The 21,853-nt window shown below is 48.7% G+C and overlaps 1 protein-coding gene across 1 annotated transcript; it reads left to right on the forward strand.

Moving 5' to 3' along the window:
• The first annotated feature begins 2,521 nt into the window (after window positions 1-2,521).
• Window positions 2,522-20,839, forward strand: PIP4P1 (phosphatidylinositol-4,5-bisphosphate 4-phosphatase 1). The gene is made up of 7 exons (XM_075341369.1): window positions 2,522-2,772; window positions 17,064-17,251; window positions 17,363-17,469; window positions 17,564-17,669; window positions 18,995-19,047; window positions 19,148-19,238; window positions 19,319-20,839. Exons 1-7 carry the CDS (start codon window positions 2,616-2,618, stop codon window positions 19,460-19,462), a joined length of 846 nt encoding a protein of 281 aa, XP_075197484.1. The 5' UTR covers window positions 2,522-2,615; the 3' UTR covers window positions 19,463-20,839.
• The last annotated feature ends 1,014 nt before the right edge of the window (window positions 20,840-21,853 follow it).

Here is a 21,853-nt window from a genome sequence, read left to right on the forward strand (position 1 = left end):
AGCCAGAGAGAGCATGTGCAGCAAAATCCTACGAATCGCGCTGCTCAAAAAACGTTACAGGCTGCATTGCTCCCGCCCGGCGTTCAGTTAAAAATGACTGACCGCGACGCAGCGGATGCAATGCAGCATCATCAGTCGCAATCCGTCACTAATAGAAGTCTATGGGGAAAAACAGGATTCCTGCAAAATATTTTGCAGGATACCATAATTCCTCTAGGCGACGGATTGTGACTGATGCAAAGCAACGGAAGTGTGAACTTAGCCTAAGGATCAAATTTGTTGGATCCGAAACATGTCAGGTTTCCTAGAATTTTAATATATTTGTCTATAGATTTTAATATGGGGATCCAATAAAAGTTAAACTTTAATTTATGATGAAGCCTTTTTTCCCTGGTGCTGGATTAAGGCCCCGTCACACTAAGCAACATCGCTAGCAACATCGCTGGTAACGAACAACTTTTGTGACGTTGCTAGCGATGTTGCTGTGTGTGACATCCAGCAACAACCTGGCCCCTGCTGTGAGGTCGTTGGTTGTTGCTGAATGTCCTGGGCCATTTTTTAGTTGTTGCTGTCCTGCTGTGAAGCACAGATCGCTGTGTGTGACAGCGAGACAGCAACAACTAATGTGCAGTGAGCAGGGAGCCAGCTTCTGCGGAGGCTGGTAACCAATGTAAACATCGGGTAACCAAGAAGCCCTGTCCTTGGTTACCCGATATTTACCTTTGATACCAGCCTCCTCCGCTCTCACTGTCAGTGCCGGCTCCTGCTCTGTGCACATGTAGCTGCAGCACACATCAGGTAATTAACCCCATGTGTGCTGTAACTAGGAGAGCAAGGAGCCAGCACTAAGCAGTGTGCGCTGCTCCCTGCTCTGTGCACATTTAGCTGCAGCACACATCGGGAAATTAACCTGATGTGTGCTGTAACTAGGAGAGCAAGGAGCCAGCGCTAAGCATTGTGCGCTGCTCCCTGCTCTGTGCACATTTAGCTGCAGCACACATCGGGTTAATTAACCTGATGTGTGCTGTAACTAGGAGACTGGGGGCTGGTCACTGGTTGCTGGTGAGCTCACCAGCAACTCGTGTAGCCACGCTCCAGCGATCCCTGCCAGGTCAGGTTGCTGGTGGGATCGCTGGAGCGTCGCAGTGTGACAGCTCACCAGCAACCTCCTAGCAACTTACCAGCGATCCCTATCGTTGTTGGGATCGCTGGTAAGTTGCTTAGTGTGACTGGACCTTTATTGTCTTATGGTGTCTGAAGAAAATGAGCATATCTGCTGTTTACAGCTTTATAGCTGTGATCAGCAGATATGGCAGAGCGATCACATTGTTGATCCATATAGCCCCCTAGGGGGACTAGTAAAATAAATAAAAAAAAAAAAGTTTTAAAAAATTAAAAAAAAATAAAAAAACCCTAAAATTTCAAATCACCCCCCTTTCGCCCCATTGAAAATTAAAGGGTTAAAAAATTAAAAAAATATACACACATTTGGTATCGCCGCGTTCAGAAACGCCCGATCAAAATATAAAATCAATTAATCTGATCAGTACACGGTGTAGCGGCAAAAAAATTCCAAAATTACGTTTTTTGGTCGCCACAAATTTTGCGCAAAATGCAATAATGGGCAATCAAAACGTAGCATTTGCGCAAAAATGATACCGTTAACGTCGAGACGAAAAAAATAAGCCATCAATGAGCCATAGATCTCGAAAAATGAGAACGCTACGGGGCACGGAATATGGCGTAAAACGTGTGCAACTTTTTTTGGACAAACTCCTGATTTTTTTTTTAACCCTTTATATAAAAGTAAACCTATTCATGTTTGGTGTCTACGAACTCGCACTGACCTGAGGCATCACACCCACACATCAGTTTTACTATACAGTGAACACGGTGAATAAAATATATCTAAAACAATAGTGCAATCACACTTTTTCGCATTTGGAATTTGTTTGCCGTTTTCCAGTACACTATATGGTAACACTTTTGGTTTCATTTAAAAGTACAGCTCTTCCGCAAACAATGAGCCCTCACATGACGAGATTGACTGAAAAATAAAAAAAGTTACGTCTCTCGGAAGAAGAATGGCGGCCATTCTTCTATTTTCTAGCTCGCTCATCACTAGTTGTGAGGTAAATTGGGTTTTATGATCACTAATTGTGTCCTAAAGTCGGAAACTTCACCAAGAGCCGGCAATCCAACTTCAGAGGACTACTTTGGCGCAGATAATGGCGCGGCAGCAGCCAGATACCCTCACGGGGAATCTCCTGAAGTAATGACCCGTTATTACAGCCGCTAGGCACGATCTACTGTTCCTGAGGGCTGACGCCCACCCCTACAGGTCTGAAGGAGCACGGAGGATGTCCTTAACAATACAGTCAATAAAGTTATGTGAGTAGCGGGGGCGTTACTATGTCAGGCGGCAGTCACGTGAAGAAAACACCTTTGTTTGCAATTATCCAGCACGTGACTTTGGACTGCGCATGCCTCTTAATATTTCCCCCTCCCCAACTTCAGCGCATGCGTCCCGCGCAGCCGCATTGTGAGGTGCGTCAGCAGACAGGAGAAGCAGCAGCAAGAATCGTGTGTGCCGGTACTAGGTGGGAGCCAGGGCCATGGCGGATGGAGAGCGCTCCCCTCTCCTCTCCGATCTCGGGGACGGAGGCGGCATGGGAGCCTCGGTAGGTCCAGGAGCCCCATCGCCTGGCACTACACTTCCTACGGCTCCTCCATACGGTGGTCCCGGGCCCGCCCCCAGCAACAAGCCGCAAGGTAAGCTCCGCCCCCTGTGATTTGTTTATTAGTGGATTGGCCCCACCCACTTTCCAATCAGACCACGCATGATTCGTGTTCGCGTATCTGATTGGCTGCTGAAGAAAGTGGAGAGAAGGTGATAGCCGCTGTGATCCCACCCAGCCCGGGCGTGCGCTCTGCAGGGACCCGTGGGCACAGTGCCCATTAGTGGCATCCTGAATGGCCACAATAGCACTGGCATTGAGGAATGCAGCCTAATTCACACCTGTCATATGACAGGTCCTTAGTCATGAGATGTGTGAACCGCTGCCATCGTGCCCACCGGGTAACACATCAGACAAGGCACCCCCCCCCCTTCACTGGTGACACATCTTGCAGGCACCCACAGCCCCCCCCAACTTGGGTAACACATCAGACAAGCCCCCACCCCCCTCACCGGTGACACATCTTGCAGGCACCCCCCTCTCCCCACACATCTTGCAGGCACCCCCCTCCCCACCCACTTGGGTAACACATCAGACAAGTTCCCCCCCCCCCATCACCGGTGACACATCTTGCAGGCACCCCCCTCTCCCCACACATCTTGCAGGCACCCCCCCCCCCACTTGGGTAACACATCAGACAAGCCCCTTCCAGGCCAACATATCAGGCAGCCTCCACGAGGTAACATATCAGGCAAGTGCCCCTGCCTGACAAATCAGGCACCACACTTGCCACCCTGTACCCACATCAGGAACACCCCATCCCCCCCCGATAAAGATAAAACATCAGGCACCCCCCTCCCCCCCGGCTAAACACACCAGGCACCCTCCCCCCAGGTAACACGACCGGCACCCCCCTCCCCCCCCGGCTAAACACACCAGGCACCCTTCCTGGTAACACATTAGGCAAGCCCCTCTGGTAAGGCTGCTTTCACACCTGTTTTTTTCCTGAGCGGCACAATCCGGCGCTTTGCAGAAAAACCTCAACCGTTTTTTTTTGCCGCCTGTTGCATTTTTTTTTTTTGCATAGACTTACATTAGTGGCGCATGGGCTTGCGTTCGGTCCGGTTTGTGCCGCATGCGGCAGATTTAGCTGATTCGGCGGCTGGATGGAACGTTGCCTGGCACGTTTTTTTTTTTTTTTGTCCGGCAAAAGAAAACGCATCGCGCCGCATCCGGCCGATGCAGCGCGATTTGCAATGCATGCCTATGGACGCCGCATGCAGTTTTTTCCACTGCGCATGCTCAGTAGCCTGCCGCAAGCAGCAAAAACCGGACGGGCCACATGTCAAACACTTATGAAAAGGATGTGGTATTGTCGCCGCATCCGTTGCATAGGTTTTAGAGCCGGATTGGCCGTCTCTGCTAAAACCGGAGGTGTGAAAGCAGTCTAAAGGCCCCGTCACACTAAGCAACATCGCTAGCAACATCGCTGCTAACGAACAACTTTTGTGACGTTGCTAGCGATGTTGCTGTGTGTGACATCCAGCAACAACCTGGCCCCTGCTGTGAGGTCGTTGGTTGTTGCTGAATGTCCTGGGCCATTTTTTAGTTGTTGCTCTCCCGCTGTGAAGCACAGATCGCTGTGTGTGACAGCGAGACAGCAACAACTAAATGTGCAGGCAGCAGGAGCCGGCTTCTGCGGCGGCTGGTAACCAATGTAAACATCGGGTAACCAAGAAGCCCTGTCCTTGGTTACCCGATATTTACCTTCGTTACCAGCCTCCGCCGCTCTCACTGTCAGTGCCGGCTCCTGCTCTGTGCACATGTAGCTGCAGCACACATCGGGTAATTAACCCGATGTGTGCTGTAGCTAGGAGAGCAGGGAGCCTGCGCTAAGCATTGTGCGCTGCTCCCTGCTCTGTGCACATTTAGCTGCAGTACACATCGGGTAATTAACCCGATGTGTGCTGTAACTAGGAGAGCATGGAGCCTGCGCTCAGTGTGCGCTGCTCCCTGCTCTCTGCACGTGTAGCTCCGTGCGGTGGTAACCAAGGTAAATATCGGGTTGGTTACCCGATATTTACCTTAGTTACCAAGCGCAGCATCTTCCACGCGGCGCTGGGGGCTTGTCACTGGTTGCTGGTGAGCTCACCAGCAACTCGTGTAGCCACGCTCCAGCGATCCCTGCCAGGTAAACTACACTCGGGTAACCAAGAAGCCCTGTCCTTGGTTACCCGATATTTACCTTTGATACCAGCCTCCTCCGCTCTCACTGTCAGTGCCGGCTCCTGCTCTGTGCACATGTAGCTGCAGCACACATCAGGTAATTAACCCCATGTGTGCTGTAACTAGGAGAGCAAGGAGCCAGCACTAAGCAGTGTGCGCTGCTCCCTGCTCTGTGCACATTTAGCTGCAGCACACATCGGGAAATTAACCTGATGTGTGCTGTAACTAGGAGAGCAAGGAGCCAGCGCTAAGCATTGTGCGCTGCTCCCTGCTCTGTGCACATTTAGCTGCAGCACACATCGGGTTAATTAACCTGATGTGTGCTGTAACTAGGAGACTGGGGGCTGGTCACTGGTTGCTGGTGAGCTCACCAGCAACTCGTGTAGCCACGCTCCAGCGATCCCTGCCAGGTCAGGTTGCTGGTGGGATCGCTGGAGCGTCGCAGTGTGACAGCTCACCAGCAACCTCCTAGCAACTTACCAGCGATCCCTATCGTTGTTGGGATCGCTGGTAAGTTGCTTAGTGTGACTGGACCTTAACACAGCAGGCACCGCTTGCCCCACCCCGATAAAGATAAAACATCAGGTAACACATCAGGCAGGCGCACCCCTCCCCCTACCTTGTGAACGTGCCTTATGTGCAGACTGTAGTGTGGTTACTGCCCCTGTATAAAATCATTGTAGGCTTTCACTGGACTGGTAATGGGGCATGATGGGGAATTGTAGCACTGCTCCCAATCCCCAGGGTCAGGGATGTCTTACTGTGCCTCCCCGTCTTACAAAGGTGCTCATGTTTGGCTGTTCCCGGGAGTCCCATAGGCGGTGGAGTATGGGCACCACCGAGCCCCGATCAGCACATTTTCCCCTATTGTAGGAATGGCCTTCTAAACTGGTTTTCCATTTTCAGAAAATCCATGGTTCTCCAGCTGCAGTTGGTTTTTAAGAAAACCTGTGCTTTACTCACCCTCCACGGGTCCAGTGTTGCAGTCACTAGTTGTTATCGTGAGGCCAGCGCTGCATATACCTTGCTGGGAGCAGCAGTGGAGACTGCACAGGAACCGGTAAGGGTGAATAAGGCACAAGTTGCTCTTCTTTTTTTTTTTTTTTTTTTTTTCTTATTATAAATCAGATTGCAGCTGGTGGGCAGGCTCTCCAAAACCAGAAAACCCCTTTAATTTTAAAGCCGGCCATTCCCTATAGCTTGATGCTGAGTGAAACCATCTGATGCATATAGGGGGCTCCCAAATCTTCCCTGATGGTAGATGTAGGAGAAAAGAAGAATTGCAGTTTGTGTGATATGTATCTGCAGATCATTGGCAGATCCGCTATCCGCATCAAATGTCAAACTTAAAGGGCTGCTCCAAAAATGTAACAAAATGGCCTGTCATGTAATTCAGACAGCAGCCTGTCCTAGTCGCGTGTCAAGATAGGCTGCAGTCTTAAGTGTCGTGGAAACCCCTTTCCTGGAAGAACTAATTTGGGATAAGTTACAAGGGATCTCCAGACCTGCCAATGTTGGTCCAATTAATAGCGATCCATCGGAGACCAGAACACACAGCCAGTGTCGGTGTACCAGGCTTTGTCTGACCCTCAGAAACCCAAACACCAGTTTATTACTACCACAAAAGAAAGGGACGGCCTAATACATGACCCTAACAGGCTGTATAATTTGGATATAACAATCATAAATTTTCTCCTGCATTCCTAGTTCTATCCAGTCTTTCTATACCTTCATTAACAAAGAAATTTGAAACAAAGGCATCTTTGTAACAGACTATAACCTGTTATTGCTTTTATGAATAACAGGTATAAAGTGAATATAAAAATAGAAAATTATCAAAAATATTTAGATATATAAATTGCTTACTTGATAATCAAAACTAGATTTAAAAACATTACCATAAGAGAAGAAAGTCCGCTTCACAGACCTGTGTCTCAACTGGCAGAGGAGCTGTACTGTAAGTGTGACGCCCTGGACTAGTCAGGTCGTCCCAGGTAGTCCCACACACATCACCCCCTCCCTGAGTAGGTGACAGCAGCCAACCAAGAAACCCTTGTCACCACCCACCGTACGAGCACGGATCAGAGCAGCTCGGCGGTCGCAGCCGAGCCCGCGGGGCGGTACATAAGCACACAACCCTCCGTGAGGTGAGAAGAGCTGGGACATCGCAGGAAGTAAATCTCCTTAGTGATCAAGCACAAAGGATTCTTTCTGACCTCTGTCAGCCAGGGAGATTTACTCCTTCTCCTGTCACACGCTTCTTGGCTCACAGAGGTACGTGTTCTTCCAGTACAGCTCCTGACAGTTGAGACACAGGTCTCGAGAGCTGAGGTTCCACACACAGTATTCTGTCTTGACACATGTCCAGGATGAGCTGTTGTTGGAATTGTGACGGGGGTCATTGTATCACATTTTTGGAGAACCCCTTTAAGTTGGCCATACACCCGATTGGTTGCCTTTATATGTTGCAATTGTGTTTTCTTTGTCGCTCCATTGGGAGACCCAGACAATTGGGTGTATAGCTATTGCCTCTGGAGGCCACACAAAGTATTACACTTAAAAGTGTAAGGCCCCTCCCCTTCTGGCTATACACCCCCAGTGGGATCACTGGCTCACCAGTTTTGTGCTTTGTGCGAAGGAGGCAACACATCCACGCATAGCTCCACTTTTTAGTCAGCAGCAGCTGCTGACTATGTCGGATGGAAGAAAAGAGGACACATATAGTGTCCCCAGCATGCTCCCTTCTCACCCCACTGTATGTCGGAGGTGTTTGTAAGGTTGAGGTACCCATTGCGGGTACGGCGGCAGGAGCCCACATGCTGATTCCTTCCCCATCCCTTTTTACAGGGCTCTGGGTGAAGTGGGATTTACCGGTCTCCAGGCACTGAGACCGTGCTCCATCTACAGCCCCTGGAGAAGATGCTGGATGGAGCGGAGTACATCAGGGACATGGCCCTGCTTCCTCAAGGTACTCTGTGTCCCCGTGCATTTGGCGCTCACACCGCAGCATGCTGGGTGTTGTAGTGCGCCGGGGGACATCAGCGCTGCGGCGCCTGTGCCATGGCCTCATTCAGCTTTGCTGAAGCAGGCTCACTTATGGGAATTGGTCGCGCCGGCCGCTGGGACTGCGGCGCGGCTGGCACTTGTAGTGCGCCGGGGACTTCAGCGCGGCCTGCGCTTTTACGGCGGCCGCGCTGATAACTAGAGTCCCCGGCTTTTGCGGCCTGCTTCCGTTCGTTCCCGCCCCCAGACCTGCCAGTCAGGAGAGGGGCGGGACGCTGGCCACTTCCAGGAATAGGTCGCGCCGGCCGCTGGCAGCGGCGCGGCTGGCACTTGTGGTGCGCCGGGGACTTCAGCGCGGCCCGCGCTTTTACGGCGGCCGCGCTGATAACTAGAGTCCCCGGCTTTTGCGGCCTGCTTCCGTTCGTTCCCGCCCCCAGACCTGCCAGTCAGGAGAGGGGCGGGACGCTGGCCACTTCTATGAATTGGTCGCGCCGGCCGCTGGAACTGCGGCGCGGCTGGCACTTGTGGTGCGCCGGGGACTTCAGCGCGGCCCGCGCTTTTACGGCGGCCGCGCTGTTAACTCGAGTCCCCGGCTTCTGGGCCTAGTCTCCCTTCGTTACCGCCCACAGCCCTGACAGTCAGGGTAGGGGCGTGACGCTGCATAGAGCAGAGCTGAGAGCTGGAGTATGTTTTGCATACTCCACCCCTCTCACTGTGTGCACTGTGAATCCGGATTCCCGCACTTTCTCAGGCACGCCCACGGCTTCCTTCTCTACAAGGACACCGGCAGCCATTAGTGTCAGTTTCTGTACGATACAGAGACAAGTGTGGAAGACCCTGGCATTCTGATAGTCACACAATCGCTGTAACAGGCGTTAAGCAGCACCTGTGGTGCTAACCCCACTAGTGCAGAAGTGCACTTATAGATATGCTTGTACTATATACATTGCACTGTTTGGTCGCACGTTGTATATACCCTCCTGGATTATGCGGAGGAGTTATCAGCATATTCTCTGTGTAAAACAAAGGTGCAGAACCACATGTTTTTCTATACAGCTGGTACAGCATGTACGGCTATACGGCCGGCAGGTACATAGACTCCCATTGTTTGCACTAATGGCCAGGGGATGAGGACGGTGTCTGCAGTATTTACTGACAGTTTTTCTGAGACTATGGCTATGATACTAGAAGCCTAGCAGTCCGGACATGTCTCTCACAATATGGGCACTGTTGAATCATTGATCCATGGCCCCCCTCAGTGTGAATAACTAACAGCTCCGGGAATGTCACACGCATCCCAGAGTCACGGCTCTGCACGGACGTCAGTCCCAGACAGCCTAAGTGGGCTCGCTATGAGCGGCCTCGGTTTCATCAGGGTCCTAACAGAAGGACTCGCTGTGTAAAGGCGGAAGTAGCGGCTCAGGATTCTGATCCTGAGACCGCTCTCAATCTGGATACACCTGATTGTGACGCCATAGTAAATAATCTTATAGCGTCCATCTATAGAATGTGGGTTATTTCTCACAGCTCCTCCAGTGGAGGAGTCAGCTTCACGTATTTTTCTGGACCACTCTGCCTTCAGAGAGGCAGTCCAGGAACACCACGCTTATCCAGATATGCGCTTCTCCAAACGGCTTAGGATACACGTTATCCCTGTCCCCTGACTTGGTCAAGGACTGGACCCAATGTCCCGAGCGGCATCCTCCAATCTCCAGGCTTGTAGCTAGATCCATAGTTGCAGTGGGAGATGGAACTGCAAACTCAAAGATGCCACTGACAGACAGATGGATCTCTGGTCAAAAGCCATCTATGAGGCTGTCGGCGCACCGTTGGCTCCGGCATTCTCTCCCTTGGGGCACTCCAAGCTATTTCAGCTTGTCTTACACAGATTGACACGGTTACACGTACATCTGTGCCGCAGGTGGCATCCTTAACCTCTCAAATGTCTGCATTTGTTTCTTACGCGATTCAGGTTGTCCTGGACTCTGCGAACCGTGCGGCGGTAGCCTCCGCTACTCCGTGTTTTTAAGCAGAGCCTGGTCTGCTCGTTAAGTGAATGGAAGGCAGATTCTGCTTCCAAAGAAGGTTGCCTAACCAGTTGCCTTTTTCTGCTGACCGACTGTTTGGTGAGCGTTGGATGTAACCATCAAACAGTCCAGGGGTAAGGATTCATCCTTTCCTCAGCCCGGACACAACAAACCCCAACAGAGCAAGAGGCAGTCGGGGTTTTCGGCCTTTTCGAGGCTCGGGCAGGTCCCATTTTTCCTCGTCCAATGTGGACTCAAAAGGATCAGAGGAGCTAAGATTCTTAGCGGGCTCAGTCTCGCCCAAAAAAGCGACAGTCTGAAAACCCGCTTCCAAGGCGGCTTCCTCATGACTTGCGGCCTCGGTCGGTAGCAGGCTCTCCCGCCTTGGCGATATTTAGCTGCCATAGGTCAATGACCATTGAGTGTGAGACATTCTGTCTCACGGGTACAGGATAGAGCTCACTTCTCGTCCTCCAACTCGATTCTTCAGAATTTCTCCACCTCCCGGCCGGGCCGCTGCTCTTCTGCAAACAGGGTGCACTCTATAGGCAGAAAGAGTGATGACCCCCGTTCCTCTTCAGGAACAAGGTCACGGTTTTTACCCCAAATTCTTTGCGGTACCTATAACAACGGGCCGTTCCGTCCCGTTCTGGATCTAAAAATGCTCAGCAAGCTCGCGGACACCAGGCGGTTCCGGATGGAATCCCTCCGCCATGTCATCGCCTCAAGGTCCCAAGGATATTTCCTAGCATCATTAGGCATCAAGGATGCTTATCCACACGTGCCGATTGATCCAGAGCACTAGCGTTTCTACGCTTCGTTATAGGAGACGAACACCCTCTGTTCGTAGCTCTACCTTCCGGCTAGCGACAGTCCAACTGGTCTTCGCCAAGGTCAGGGCAGCAGTAGTCACAGTCCTGCACTCTCAGGGTCACTCTGTGGTCCCGTATTTAGACGATCTACTTGTCAAGGCACTCTCTTAGGAAACATGCCAACACTGCCCGAACGTTGCGCTGGAGACTCTCTAGAGTTTTGGGTGGATCATCAACTTTTTAAAGTCAGATCCGACCCCGACCCTATCGATAACATATCTAGGCATAGAGTTTCTTACTCTCTCAGCGATAGTGAAGCTGCCGCTAGACAAACAGCATTCACTACGGGCTGCAAGCTCTTCTTTAAGAACCAGTCGCACACATTGAGACGCCTCATGCACTTCCTACGTAAGATGGTAGCAATGGAGGCAGTTCCTTTCGCGCAGTTTTACTGCGTCCACTACAATGGGACATTCTCCGCCAATGGGACGAGGAGTCGACGTCCCTCAACAGAGTCGTCGTTCTTTCTCAGGCGGCCAAGGAATCTCTACGGTGGTGGCTTCTTCTCACCTCTTGGTCAAAAAGAAGGTCCTTCCTATCCCCGTCCTGGGCGATAGTTACGACAGACGCGAGTCTATCAGGGTGGGGAGCAGTTTTTCTCCACTACAGCGCTCAGGGTACGTGGACTCAGCAAGAGTCCACTCTTCAGATCAATGTTCTTGAACACAGAGCAGTGTATCTTGCCCTACAATCCTTCCAACAGCGGCTGGAAAGCAAGCATATCCGACTTCAGTCGGACAGCTCCACAGCGGTGGCATACATCAACCACCAAGGAAGAACGCGCAACCGGCAAGCCTTCCAGGAAGTCCGGCAGGTTCTGATGTGGGTGGAAGACACGGCATCCACCATATCCACAATTCACATCCCAAGTGTGGAAACTAGGAAGCTGACTTCCTAAGTCGCTGAGGTGTGGCCGAAAGAGTATGGTCTCCTCACCCGGACGGGTTTCAGGAGATCTGGCGCCGCTGACAGAGGCCGGACGTCGATCTAATGGCGTCACGGCACAACAACAATGTGCCAGCTTCATGGCACGGTTTCACAATCATCGAGCTCTGGCGGCAAACGCCTTAGTTCAGCATTGGTCGCAGTTCCAGCTACCTTAGGTGCCACCTCTGGCATTGTTGCCCAGAGTACTGCGCTAGATCAAGACCGACTGCGGCCGCGCCATCCTCGTCGCTACAAATTGGCCGAGGATGTTGTGGTACTCGGTTCTGTGGTGCCTCACGGTAGGCTAACCGGGGGCACTACCAGACCAATCAGACTGGCTGTCTCAAGGGCCATTCTTCCATTTGAATTCTACGGCCCTCACCCGGATGGTGTGGCATTGAGTCCTGGAACCTAGTGTCGTCAGGATTACCTCAGGACGTGGTTGCCACCATGAGACAGGCTAGCATACCAACGTCCGCCAAGATTGACCACAGGACGTGGAAGATGTTCTTATCTCGGTGCTCGGCGCAGGGTGTTTCTCCCTGGCCGGTTGCATCGTCTATGTTTCCTTCCTTCCTGCAATCTAGGTAGGAAAATGGGTTGTCGCTCAGTTCCCTTTAGGGACAAGTCTCAGCGCTATCTGTATTTTTTCAGAAACGACGACTTCCTCAGGTACGCACGTTCCTACGGGGAGTTTGTCTTCTCAGCACTCCGTATAAGCGGCCGTTAGAGCCCTGAGATCTGAACAAGGTTCTAATTGCTCTCCAGATGCCGCCTTTCGAGCCTTTGAAGGATGTCTCCCTTCCCGTTTTTCACGGGAAGTGGCCTTCTAGTAACGGTCTCGTCTCTTAGGAGAGTTTCCGAGCTAGCAACGCTCTCATACAAACTCCCTTCCTGGTCCTTCACCAGGACAGGGTAGTTCTGCGTCCGGTTCCGGAATTTCTCCCTAAGGTGGTATCCCATTTTCATATCAATCAGGATATCACCTCACCTTCTTTGTGTCCTCGTCCAGTCCATCAATTTCAGAAAGATTTGCATCTGTTGGTTCTGGTGAGAGCACTCAGGTTCTACTTCCCGCATGGCGCTCCTGCGCCACCCGGATGCACTCTTTGTCCTTGTCGCTGGTCGGCGTAAACAGTCGCAAGCTTCCAGATCCACCCTTGCTCGGGGGCTCGAGGAACCAATTCTTGAAACCTACAGTTCTACTGGGCTTCTGGTTCTCTCAAGGCCGAAGGCCCATTCTACCAGAGCCGTGGGTGCATCCTGGGCATTACGGCACCAGGCTACGGCTCAGCAGGTGTGTCAGGCACCCACCTGGTCGAGTCTACTTACTTTTACCAAGCATTATCAGATGCATACCTACGCTTCGGCAGACGCCAGCCTAGGTAGATAAGTCATTCAGGCGGCGGTTGGCCACCTGTAGGAGAGGGCCGTTTGACGGCCCTATCATGAGGTATTCTTTTACCCACCCAGGGATTGCTTTTGGACATCCCAATTGTCTGGGTCTCCCAATGGAGCGACAAAGAAGAAGGGAATTTTGTTTACTTACCGTAAATTCCTTTTCTTCTAGCTCCAATTGGGAGACCCAGCACCCGCCCTGTTTTCTCGGGGTTTTTCTGTTTTTTCGGGTACACATGTTGTTCATGTGGTATGGTTCAGTTCTCCGATGTTTCCTCGGATTGAATTGGTCTTTAAACCAGTTATTGGCTTTCCTCCTTCTTGCTTTGGCACTAAAACTGGTGAGCCAGTGATCCCACTGGGGGTGTATAGCCAGAAGGGGAGGGGCCTTACACTTTTAAGTGTAATACTTTGTGTGGCCTCCAGAGGCAATAGCTATACACCCAATTGTCTGGGTCTCCCAATTGGAGCTAGAAGAAAAGGAATTTACGGTAAGTAAACAAAATTCCCTTCTTTTTTTTTTTTTTTTTCTTTCCTTCCCCCACAATCGCATCTAAAGTGATATTGATTTACTATGATTGTGGCATCAAAATGCACTGCAACCGCAATGGGTGAACATAGCATTAATACCTGTTGATTAAACAGCCATTGGCCACTAGCTAGTCTTCCTCTCCCCCGATACACATGCTCTTCTGGAACGTGCTTGTGTTTTCAATTGGGAGGGGATAGTAAGCAGATGACGGACCACTCTGGCAGTAGGTGTTCTTATTTGTAAGCAATTTAAAATTCAGTATGCCTGATCTTTCTTTACCTGACTTCATCTGTCAGGGGAGGTTTAACACTGAGGAGCGTGATCAAGCATCGGGTGCTTGGGTAGTTGTGATGTGCAGCCGAGTATCGCAGGTGCTTGGATGCGTCGACCACAAAGCACAGGCTCCCCCACCCCTGATCTGCTTATGGCTGGCTGTGAGCAGAGCTGAACTGATTAAACAGTGACTTTCATTATACTCGTTACTCGAGTTAAGCCCTTTCAGAGCATCTGATCTGCTCGACTGAGCATTTTAGTGCTCGCCCATCTCTAGGTAGCACACCTTCTTCTCTGATGTCACTTAAGGCCATGTGCGCACGCTGCATCTTTTTTTGACCACAAAGATGCAGCTTTTTTATCTTTGTGGTGACTACAAAGAGCAGCATTTTTGGCCTAAAAAAACCACAGGAGTCCTCCACTTGTCAGGCCTCTACTGAAGTGAGCTGCGGGATTAGTGCTGACGTCACTCAGGTGATGTGCGGTGACACCGCAAATCACATGATCTTGCGGCTCACTTCACTTGCGGTCTGACCCTCACAGCGAGCAGTCATGCTCTATAGCAGCTCTCTGTGATTGTCAGATGTAGCAGAGCTGGATTAGTCGTGGGACCTCGTGTGGATTACTCGGACCTGGAGGGGTGTTTTAGGGGTTAATAAAGTGGTGAAAGAGGGGGCTTTTTTGTGTTTTATTTCAAATAAAGGATTTGTTGGGTGATTGTGTTTATTTACTTTCACTTACAGCTCAGTGATGAGGGAGTGTCTCATGGACGCCTGCAATCACTAAGCTAGTACTTAATGGCAGCAGCCCATAGCTGCCACTAACTCCTTATTACCCCGATTGCCACTACACCAGGGCAATCTGGATGAGCCGGGAAAAGTCCCTGGATTGTCGCATCTAATGGATGCGGCAATTCTGTGCGGCTGCTGGCTGGGGGGCTCCCAATAACGCGGGTCTCTCCAGCCTGAGAATACCAGCCCCTAGCTGTGAGACTTTATGTTGGCTGGTTATCAAAATTGGGTGGGACAGCACGTCAGGTTTTTTTTTTTTTTTAAATTAATTTACTGTACGCTATAGACCGGCGCATATGCGTCTGTGATTGGCTGTAGTCAGACAGTTGTCACTCAGCGTGAGGGCGGGTCTGCCTGCAACCAATCACAGCCACCAATGCGCAGGAAAGGAGTCAATACGCTATGAGCCTAATGAGCGGCCAGCTCTGGAAGATGAAAGAGCAGCTGACTAGTGATCAGTATGAAGTATGAAGCGCTTGCTCCTACCTCTTTTGCGCCCGATTCTGGTTTCCATAGACTTTGTATGGGGAGTAGTATCTGGCCAGATACCAGCGGTCAATCCCCACCGACCCGGAGTCTAGTCAGAAAAACGCACCAAAACGCATGTAAAATAACAACTTGCGTTTTTCATTGCAGTTTTCCACACCTCATTGAATTCAATGGGTGAAAAATGTCAAAAGAACTGACGTGCTGCATCTTTGTGCTCACCACAAAGACTCAGCCAAAAAAAACTGCAACGTGCGGACAGCGAAAATGAAACGTCATAGACTTTGCTGGGGCAGGAAATTCATGCAGTTTTAAGACCAAAACTACAACCAAAAAATGCGGCAAAAACTGCAGCGTGCGCACAAGGCCTTAATTAGCAGGTTCAACAGTTTGTTGTGTGTGACCACTGCAGGTATCAGAAGATGTCTTGGTACACTTCCATATGCATGCTTGGTTCAGCCATTAGAGCCAAATGTCCATGGCCTACTTAAATTAGGATGGTATTCCCATCTTGAACATTTATGCCATATCCGCAGGATACACATTTACTACATATTGGCCGTTAATGTGTTCCATGACCGTGGGTGAAGGATAGCTGAACTTTCAGGGAATGCTCTAAGAAAACTCATTAACCTTTTCCTATCCAATAAAATTTCCTGTTCTGCCCATTGAAATCCTATTATAATTGGGGAAAAAACATCAAAACAGAATTTTGCAATATGAATGACTTTTGTAAAAATAAATGAACAGGAAATCAATTTATTCACATGTGAATGGTAAACAAGGCAGTGGGCCGACAAAGGAGTGTAACGGAATATTTGGAATGACACCCCCCCCCCGGGGGGACTCGGGATAGGAAAAGGTTAAAAGAACCTGCATATCAACGATTAGCTGTTTCACATGATTATATGCTGATGAATGGCCAAAACGCGTAGATTGTTAAAAATCCACCTAAAGACATTCACTATAACAAGCGGGTAGATGGCCGTGAGCCACGGGGTAAGGCTCGATTTAGACAAGAACATTTTGCAATAGCGTTTGACAAGTGAATATTTATTGCATCGTTATTAGGGATGATCGAATGCCACAAATATTTGTCTTAGCAAATATTCGCCGACTAGGTCGCCACTACTCGCAAATATTCGATGCGCAATGTAAGTCTATGGGAAACCTGAAAAACAATTATTCGGGCTTCCCATAGACTTACAGTGCGCATCGAATATTCGCATAGCGGCAACCTATTGGTCGGATATTCGCGAAGGTGAATATTTTGGTATTCGATTATCCCTAATCGTTATACGTACAAGCTCATTTATTAATGTTCGCTTGAAGGATCGCTGTTGTGGCCTGTAGAAGGTCGCTAGTCTTTCATTAGACATGTTAATGAGGTGGTAGCGACTTATTACACAGTGATATTTTATGCCAAGTAATCATTTTTAAGCAAGTTTAAAGATCTGGTTTCAGAAGAATCGAACGATATTACGAGCACTAGCAGCTATTGTACTCCAACGATATTGCGATTTTCCGTGCAATTTTTGCCCCACCTAATAAGGGCTTTAGGGTCCACTAGCCGTAGAGCATCAGGTTATCAGAGGACGTACATGGGCCGACGCGCTAAATACTGTGTGACTATCATTTTGTCTATGCTGGCTTGGTGGATGATCGCTGGTATGTTTACATGGGCTGATAATCTGTATTGAGCATTCTTCTGAATGGTCACCAACTCTCAGCCTGTACAAGAACAGATAACATTCTGTAGGACACAATGACTTATCTGGAGAGTTGCTTTCTCCTTGTTAATTATTTCCTTAAATGTTGGTCTTCCTTTTTGTTTTTTCTCTCTTGTCCAGGTTTTCAGGTGTTCCCAGTGGCTGGCTCAGTCCTACCTGGTGAAGACCCCCCTCCCTATTCCCCACTAACAAGTCCAGAAAGCGGTTCTACCCCCATGATAACATGCAGGGTTTGCCAGTCAGTCATCAATGTGGAAGGAAAGATGCACCAACATGTAGTGAAGTGTGGAGTCTGCAATGAAGCCACGGTAGGGAATTGAAATGACGATTATGTAGATACTAAACTGTGACGATTGATGCTGTCAAAAGTTTGATCATTCAGTAGTGATTAATCTGTGACGTGCCATTTATTTCTGTAGCCAATAAAGAATGCCCCCCAGGGGAAGAAGTATGTGCGCTGCCCTTGTAACTGCCTACTGATCTGTAAAGTCACGTCCCAGAGGATAGCCTGTCCAAGACCATACTGGTGAGCGCTGTCTTAGCAGAGTGGTCACATGATGCAATGTAAAAGCTGATAGTAAGCCATTGATCAAGAAGTAACAGGTCTGTCTTTTTACCAGTAAAAGAATCATAAACCTGGGCCCTGTACATCCCGGACCCCTGAGCCCAGAACCACAGCCTGTCGGAGTCCGGGTCATCTGCGGACACTGCAAGAACAACTTTCTGGTATATTTAGTGTCTTTGTCTCAACTCCTCAATAGGCATGGCTTGTAAATGTACTACAACAAGCTACACATGCCTGTGGCTGTAATTATTCACCCTTGCATGTAATCCCTTCATGTACCTTTTGTAAGTAAAGATGGCACACTGAAATAATTTTCAGTGGGGAAAAATCAAACCAAGAAGTTCATTTATTTACAGTGGAAGTGTGACACCATATGGACACATGCAGTTCTGTATGAAGCACACAACCGCATGGTGTCACACTTCCACTGTAAATAAATGAACTGTACTGCATGTGTGCTGGATTCAGTTTCCGTCAAAACAACGCAAAGGTGAAAGCGGCCTTAGTCTTAAAGGGAAACCAGTCAGGTTCTAACCTAGCAGGAGGGACGTGTGGGCCAAAAATCTCTGCCTAACCATCCCTGTCTAATAATGTGTAAAAGCAATGTTTCAAAAAAGGATTTATAAGTTCTGTTTTCTCTAAGCTAAAGAGAGCTGTGACTAGTCATAAGTGCGTAGTTTCGCCCCCGACTTGTCTTCCCCAGTTCCATGTTATGATGCCCCTGTGGGTGTGATAACATGATTTCAATGAGCCAACATCACCGCCAGCTTATGGAAATCTCGTGCATGCGCGTCTCATTCCCACAGTGTCGCTTGGCCTCTGTAGCCTGGTGTTTGCTTCCCAGCTTCAGACGCGCTGTGCGCGTGGTCAGAAGTGCAGAAGTCTTCGAATCATGGGCAGTAGTGCGCTTGTGAAGTAGACAAGCCTACTCCCGGCTACAGAGGCCAAGCAGCGCTGTGGGAATGAGATGCGCATGTGCGAGATTTCCATAAGCTGGCGGTGAAGTAGTCTCATGGAAATAATGGTATGACGCCCCTGTTTGCATGATAACACGTAAAGACGGTAGACCAGTAGGGGAGAAACAACACCCTTACAACTAGTCACAGCTCTCATTAGCATAGGGAAAACTGAACTTAAAAATCTTTGCTTTAACACAATGTTTAAAAAAAAAAAAAAAAAGTTGTTAGACAAGGCTGGTTAGGCAGAGAATTTTGGCCCACACATGTCCCTGCTGCTAGGCTACAGGGCATATGGGACCTGACTGGTTCTCCTTAATTATCAGGATAGCTTCCAAACATTGAAGTCATTGTACTGCGGAGCATCTATCGTAGCTTTAATCCTTTTGGCACAATATTTACGCTCAATAGGGATACTGTAGAAAACCTGAATAAAGACTAATACTCACACCTTGGCTTGTTCTTGAAGGATCTGATATTTCCTGCTATTCCTGATATTGACTGCTGACATTTCCCTCTCTCCCTCTTAGTGGACAGATTTTTCAGACCGGACCTTGGCCCGCTGCCCACACTGCCGAAAAGTGTACGTATGAGAGAGGTGATTATTTCAGGATGGGAACATATACAAGGATTCCTGTTCTTGATTTCTTTTTTTTTTTTTTTTTTTTTTTTTACACATGCAGCTCCTCTATCGGACAGAGGTACCCAAGAAAGAGATGCATTTGCTGCTTTCTGTTGGGCTTTTTATTTGCTGTAGCTGCAGCCGGACTTGTGGTAAGTACATATACAATCTTAAAAGGTGGTACTGCGTCGAACGAAGCAATATATTTACATGAGAATATTCTGTCTTGCAGGCAGGAACATGGGCCCTGGCACGTCAGTATGGTGGAATTTATGCCTCATGGGCATTGCTGCTGCTGTTGGCATTGATCTGTTTGGGTCGTGCCATTTACTGGGCATGTATGAGAGTCAGCCATCCCATCCAGAGTTTCTCGTGAACCTACCTAGTCCTACCTCCTCCAGCTCCCCCCTTGGTGGCCAGAATGGCGAGTAACCTTGTAAAGGCAGAGGACAGTCATTGCTATGGCCATTAATCAGAGGACTCGATCCTTGCTGCCTTATGAAGCAGTACTGAATATGACGATTTGACAATTTTCAAACCACCTAATATTTACTGCTGCCCAATGTCAACCTCTTCACCGCCAGGGGCTGAAAAATGTGGCAGGACCCTGTAGCTGCTAAGGGGTTGATTGTTTTTTTTTTTTGAGAATCCTGTAAACCTTCAGAGAAGTGTAGGGGGCGCTATTGAGACAAGTGAGGGCAGCAGCAGATCCAGGGTATTGTTTACATTGAGGAGGAGCAGGTCATTCTGGAAACAAGCGTTAGTTAGGGTTACTGGACACAAAGTGATGGCCTAGTGAAAAGGAAGGTTTGGACTGCCTTGTGGGACGATGGTTCTCTACATTGTGTCATATCCTATTTGTTGCACCTTAATTTTCTGATTTATTTTTTTTTCTTTCTTGGGGAGGGGGGGGTAATTAGGGTTTTGATGAGTAGCAGTAAGGCTTTACCATTTCACCTTCAGCCTTGTCAGAAAAGCCTTCAGAACACTATATCAATACGTGAAGGACCTTTTTCTGTTTGCTTCAACCAGTAGCGTAGCTGCATGAAGAACCCAGACCAATGCAAGCCCCATACATCATTTTAGGTAAATTTACTAAGAAAATCTCCTCCTGGTCTTTGTTTTGCTATAAATCCATTCCATTTCCTTATGTTGTAGCATAACACATTGGCAGCCGCTCGTAAACTAGAATCTAAATGAAATGCCAACATGATGGCGTCACTCATATGATTTGTCACGTTAATTATGTCTTACCCATTGCAGATAGTTAGGCCAAGTTTTAGAACACTGGAATTTTAACCCCTGCAATCTTCTGTTTTAAACTGAGATAAAGCCTTACACGGCAATTTATTTTTTATTTTGCTACCTCTAGGACACTACATAGGGCCACAGACACTATTAAATGTGGTGCTCAAGTCTCCTCCTGTGTTTTTATTATCTTGCTCTGTATAAGGGCATTATTGATTTTATAAAGGGCAATTAAATGGTGGCAGTATGGGTGGTAAAGTACGTGGAACTTCCTGAGGAGGATGAAATCCGTTGTGATGTCTGTAGGGTCCAATCTGTTTTTATGATTGTGCAGAATTGTAAATAATCTGATTTTTCTTTTTCTGTTGCTGCTGTGCTTCCTGCAAAGTTTATTTCACTTGAAAATGTTTTTCTTTTTTTTTTCTTTTAAAAAAAATTGTCTTGGCTTTATTTCCAGAGTTGTGCTGAACATTGTTTCTAAAATATTAAAGAAGAAAAATCTGTATTGGAGGGCTTTTATTAGTGTGTGTGTGTGTGTGGGAGGTGACTGTGCTTACAGGCAATTTCAGACCACTATGGACAATGTAGCATCAGGGCTATGGAGTCGGTAAGCCAAACCTCCCGACTCCTCAATTTCACTGATTCTGACTCCCTATGAATTTGTTTTGAGATAGTATGACCTCCATCAAATCCTCCTTCATAGATGACCTCAAATCAGACCTAGTTATTTTAAGGCTAGAGAACAAACTAAGGGCGGCGTCACACGCTATGATATATCGGGCAATATGTCGTCTGGGTCACAGATTCCGTGACGCACATCCAGCATCATTAGCGATATCGTAGCATGTGATAGCTACAAACGACTGTGAACGAGCAAATATACTCACCTTATCGTTGCTTGTTGACACTTCTTTCATTGTCATAAAGTCGTTCCTGAGGCAGCAGACATCGCTCCGTGACACCCCAGGAACGACGAACACAGCTTACCTGCGTCCCGCCGGCAATGCGGAAGGAAGGAGGTGGGCAGGATGTTACGTGCCGCTCATCTCTGCCCCTCCGCTTCTATTGGTTGGCCGCTGTGACGCCGAACGTCCCTCCTACTTCAGGAAGAGGATGTTCGCCGCCTACTGCGAGGTCGTTCAGGAGGTAAGTATGTGGGATGGGGATAAACTACTTTTTTTTTTTTTGCGCCACGGGCAACAAATTGCCCGTGACGCACAAACGACGGGGTGGGTGTGATCACCCGATTATATCGTCCCGTGTAACGCCAGCTTAACTTGGGTTGGTGGCAAAACGGTAACCACATGGGCAACATCTCTAACAATTTCCGGGTATAAAGGAATTGCCTCATGCACAGTCAGTTTTGATGAACGGTTGAAGTTTTCTATGTTTTTGAGGTGTATCAAATGAAAATTACCCTTAAAATCAATTTTTATTAGATTAATATTAAAATACCAACCAGGTATATAGCTTAGTGAATATTCTTTCTAAACAGATATCCCCTCCATCTGATCTGCGG

This window comes from Anomaloglossus baeobatrachus, chromosome 1, assembly GCF_048569485.1.
Source record: "Anomaloglossus baeobatrachus isolate aAnoBae1 chromosome 1, aAnoBae1.hap1, whole genome shotgun sequence".
In the NCBI taxonomy this organism is placed as follows: domain Eukaryota; kingdom Metazoa; phylum Chordata; class Amphibia; order Anura; family Aromobatidae; genus Anomaloglossus; species Anomaloglossus baeobatrachus.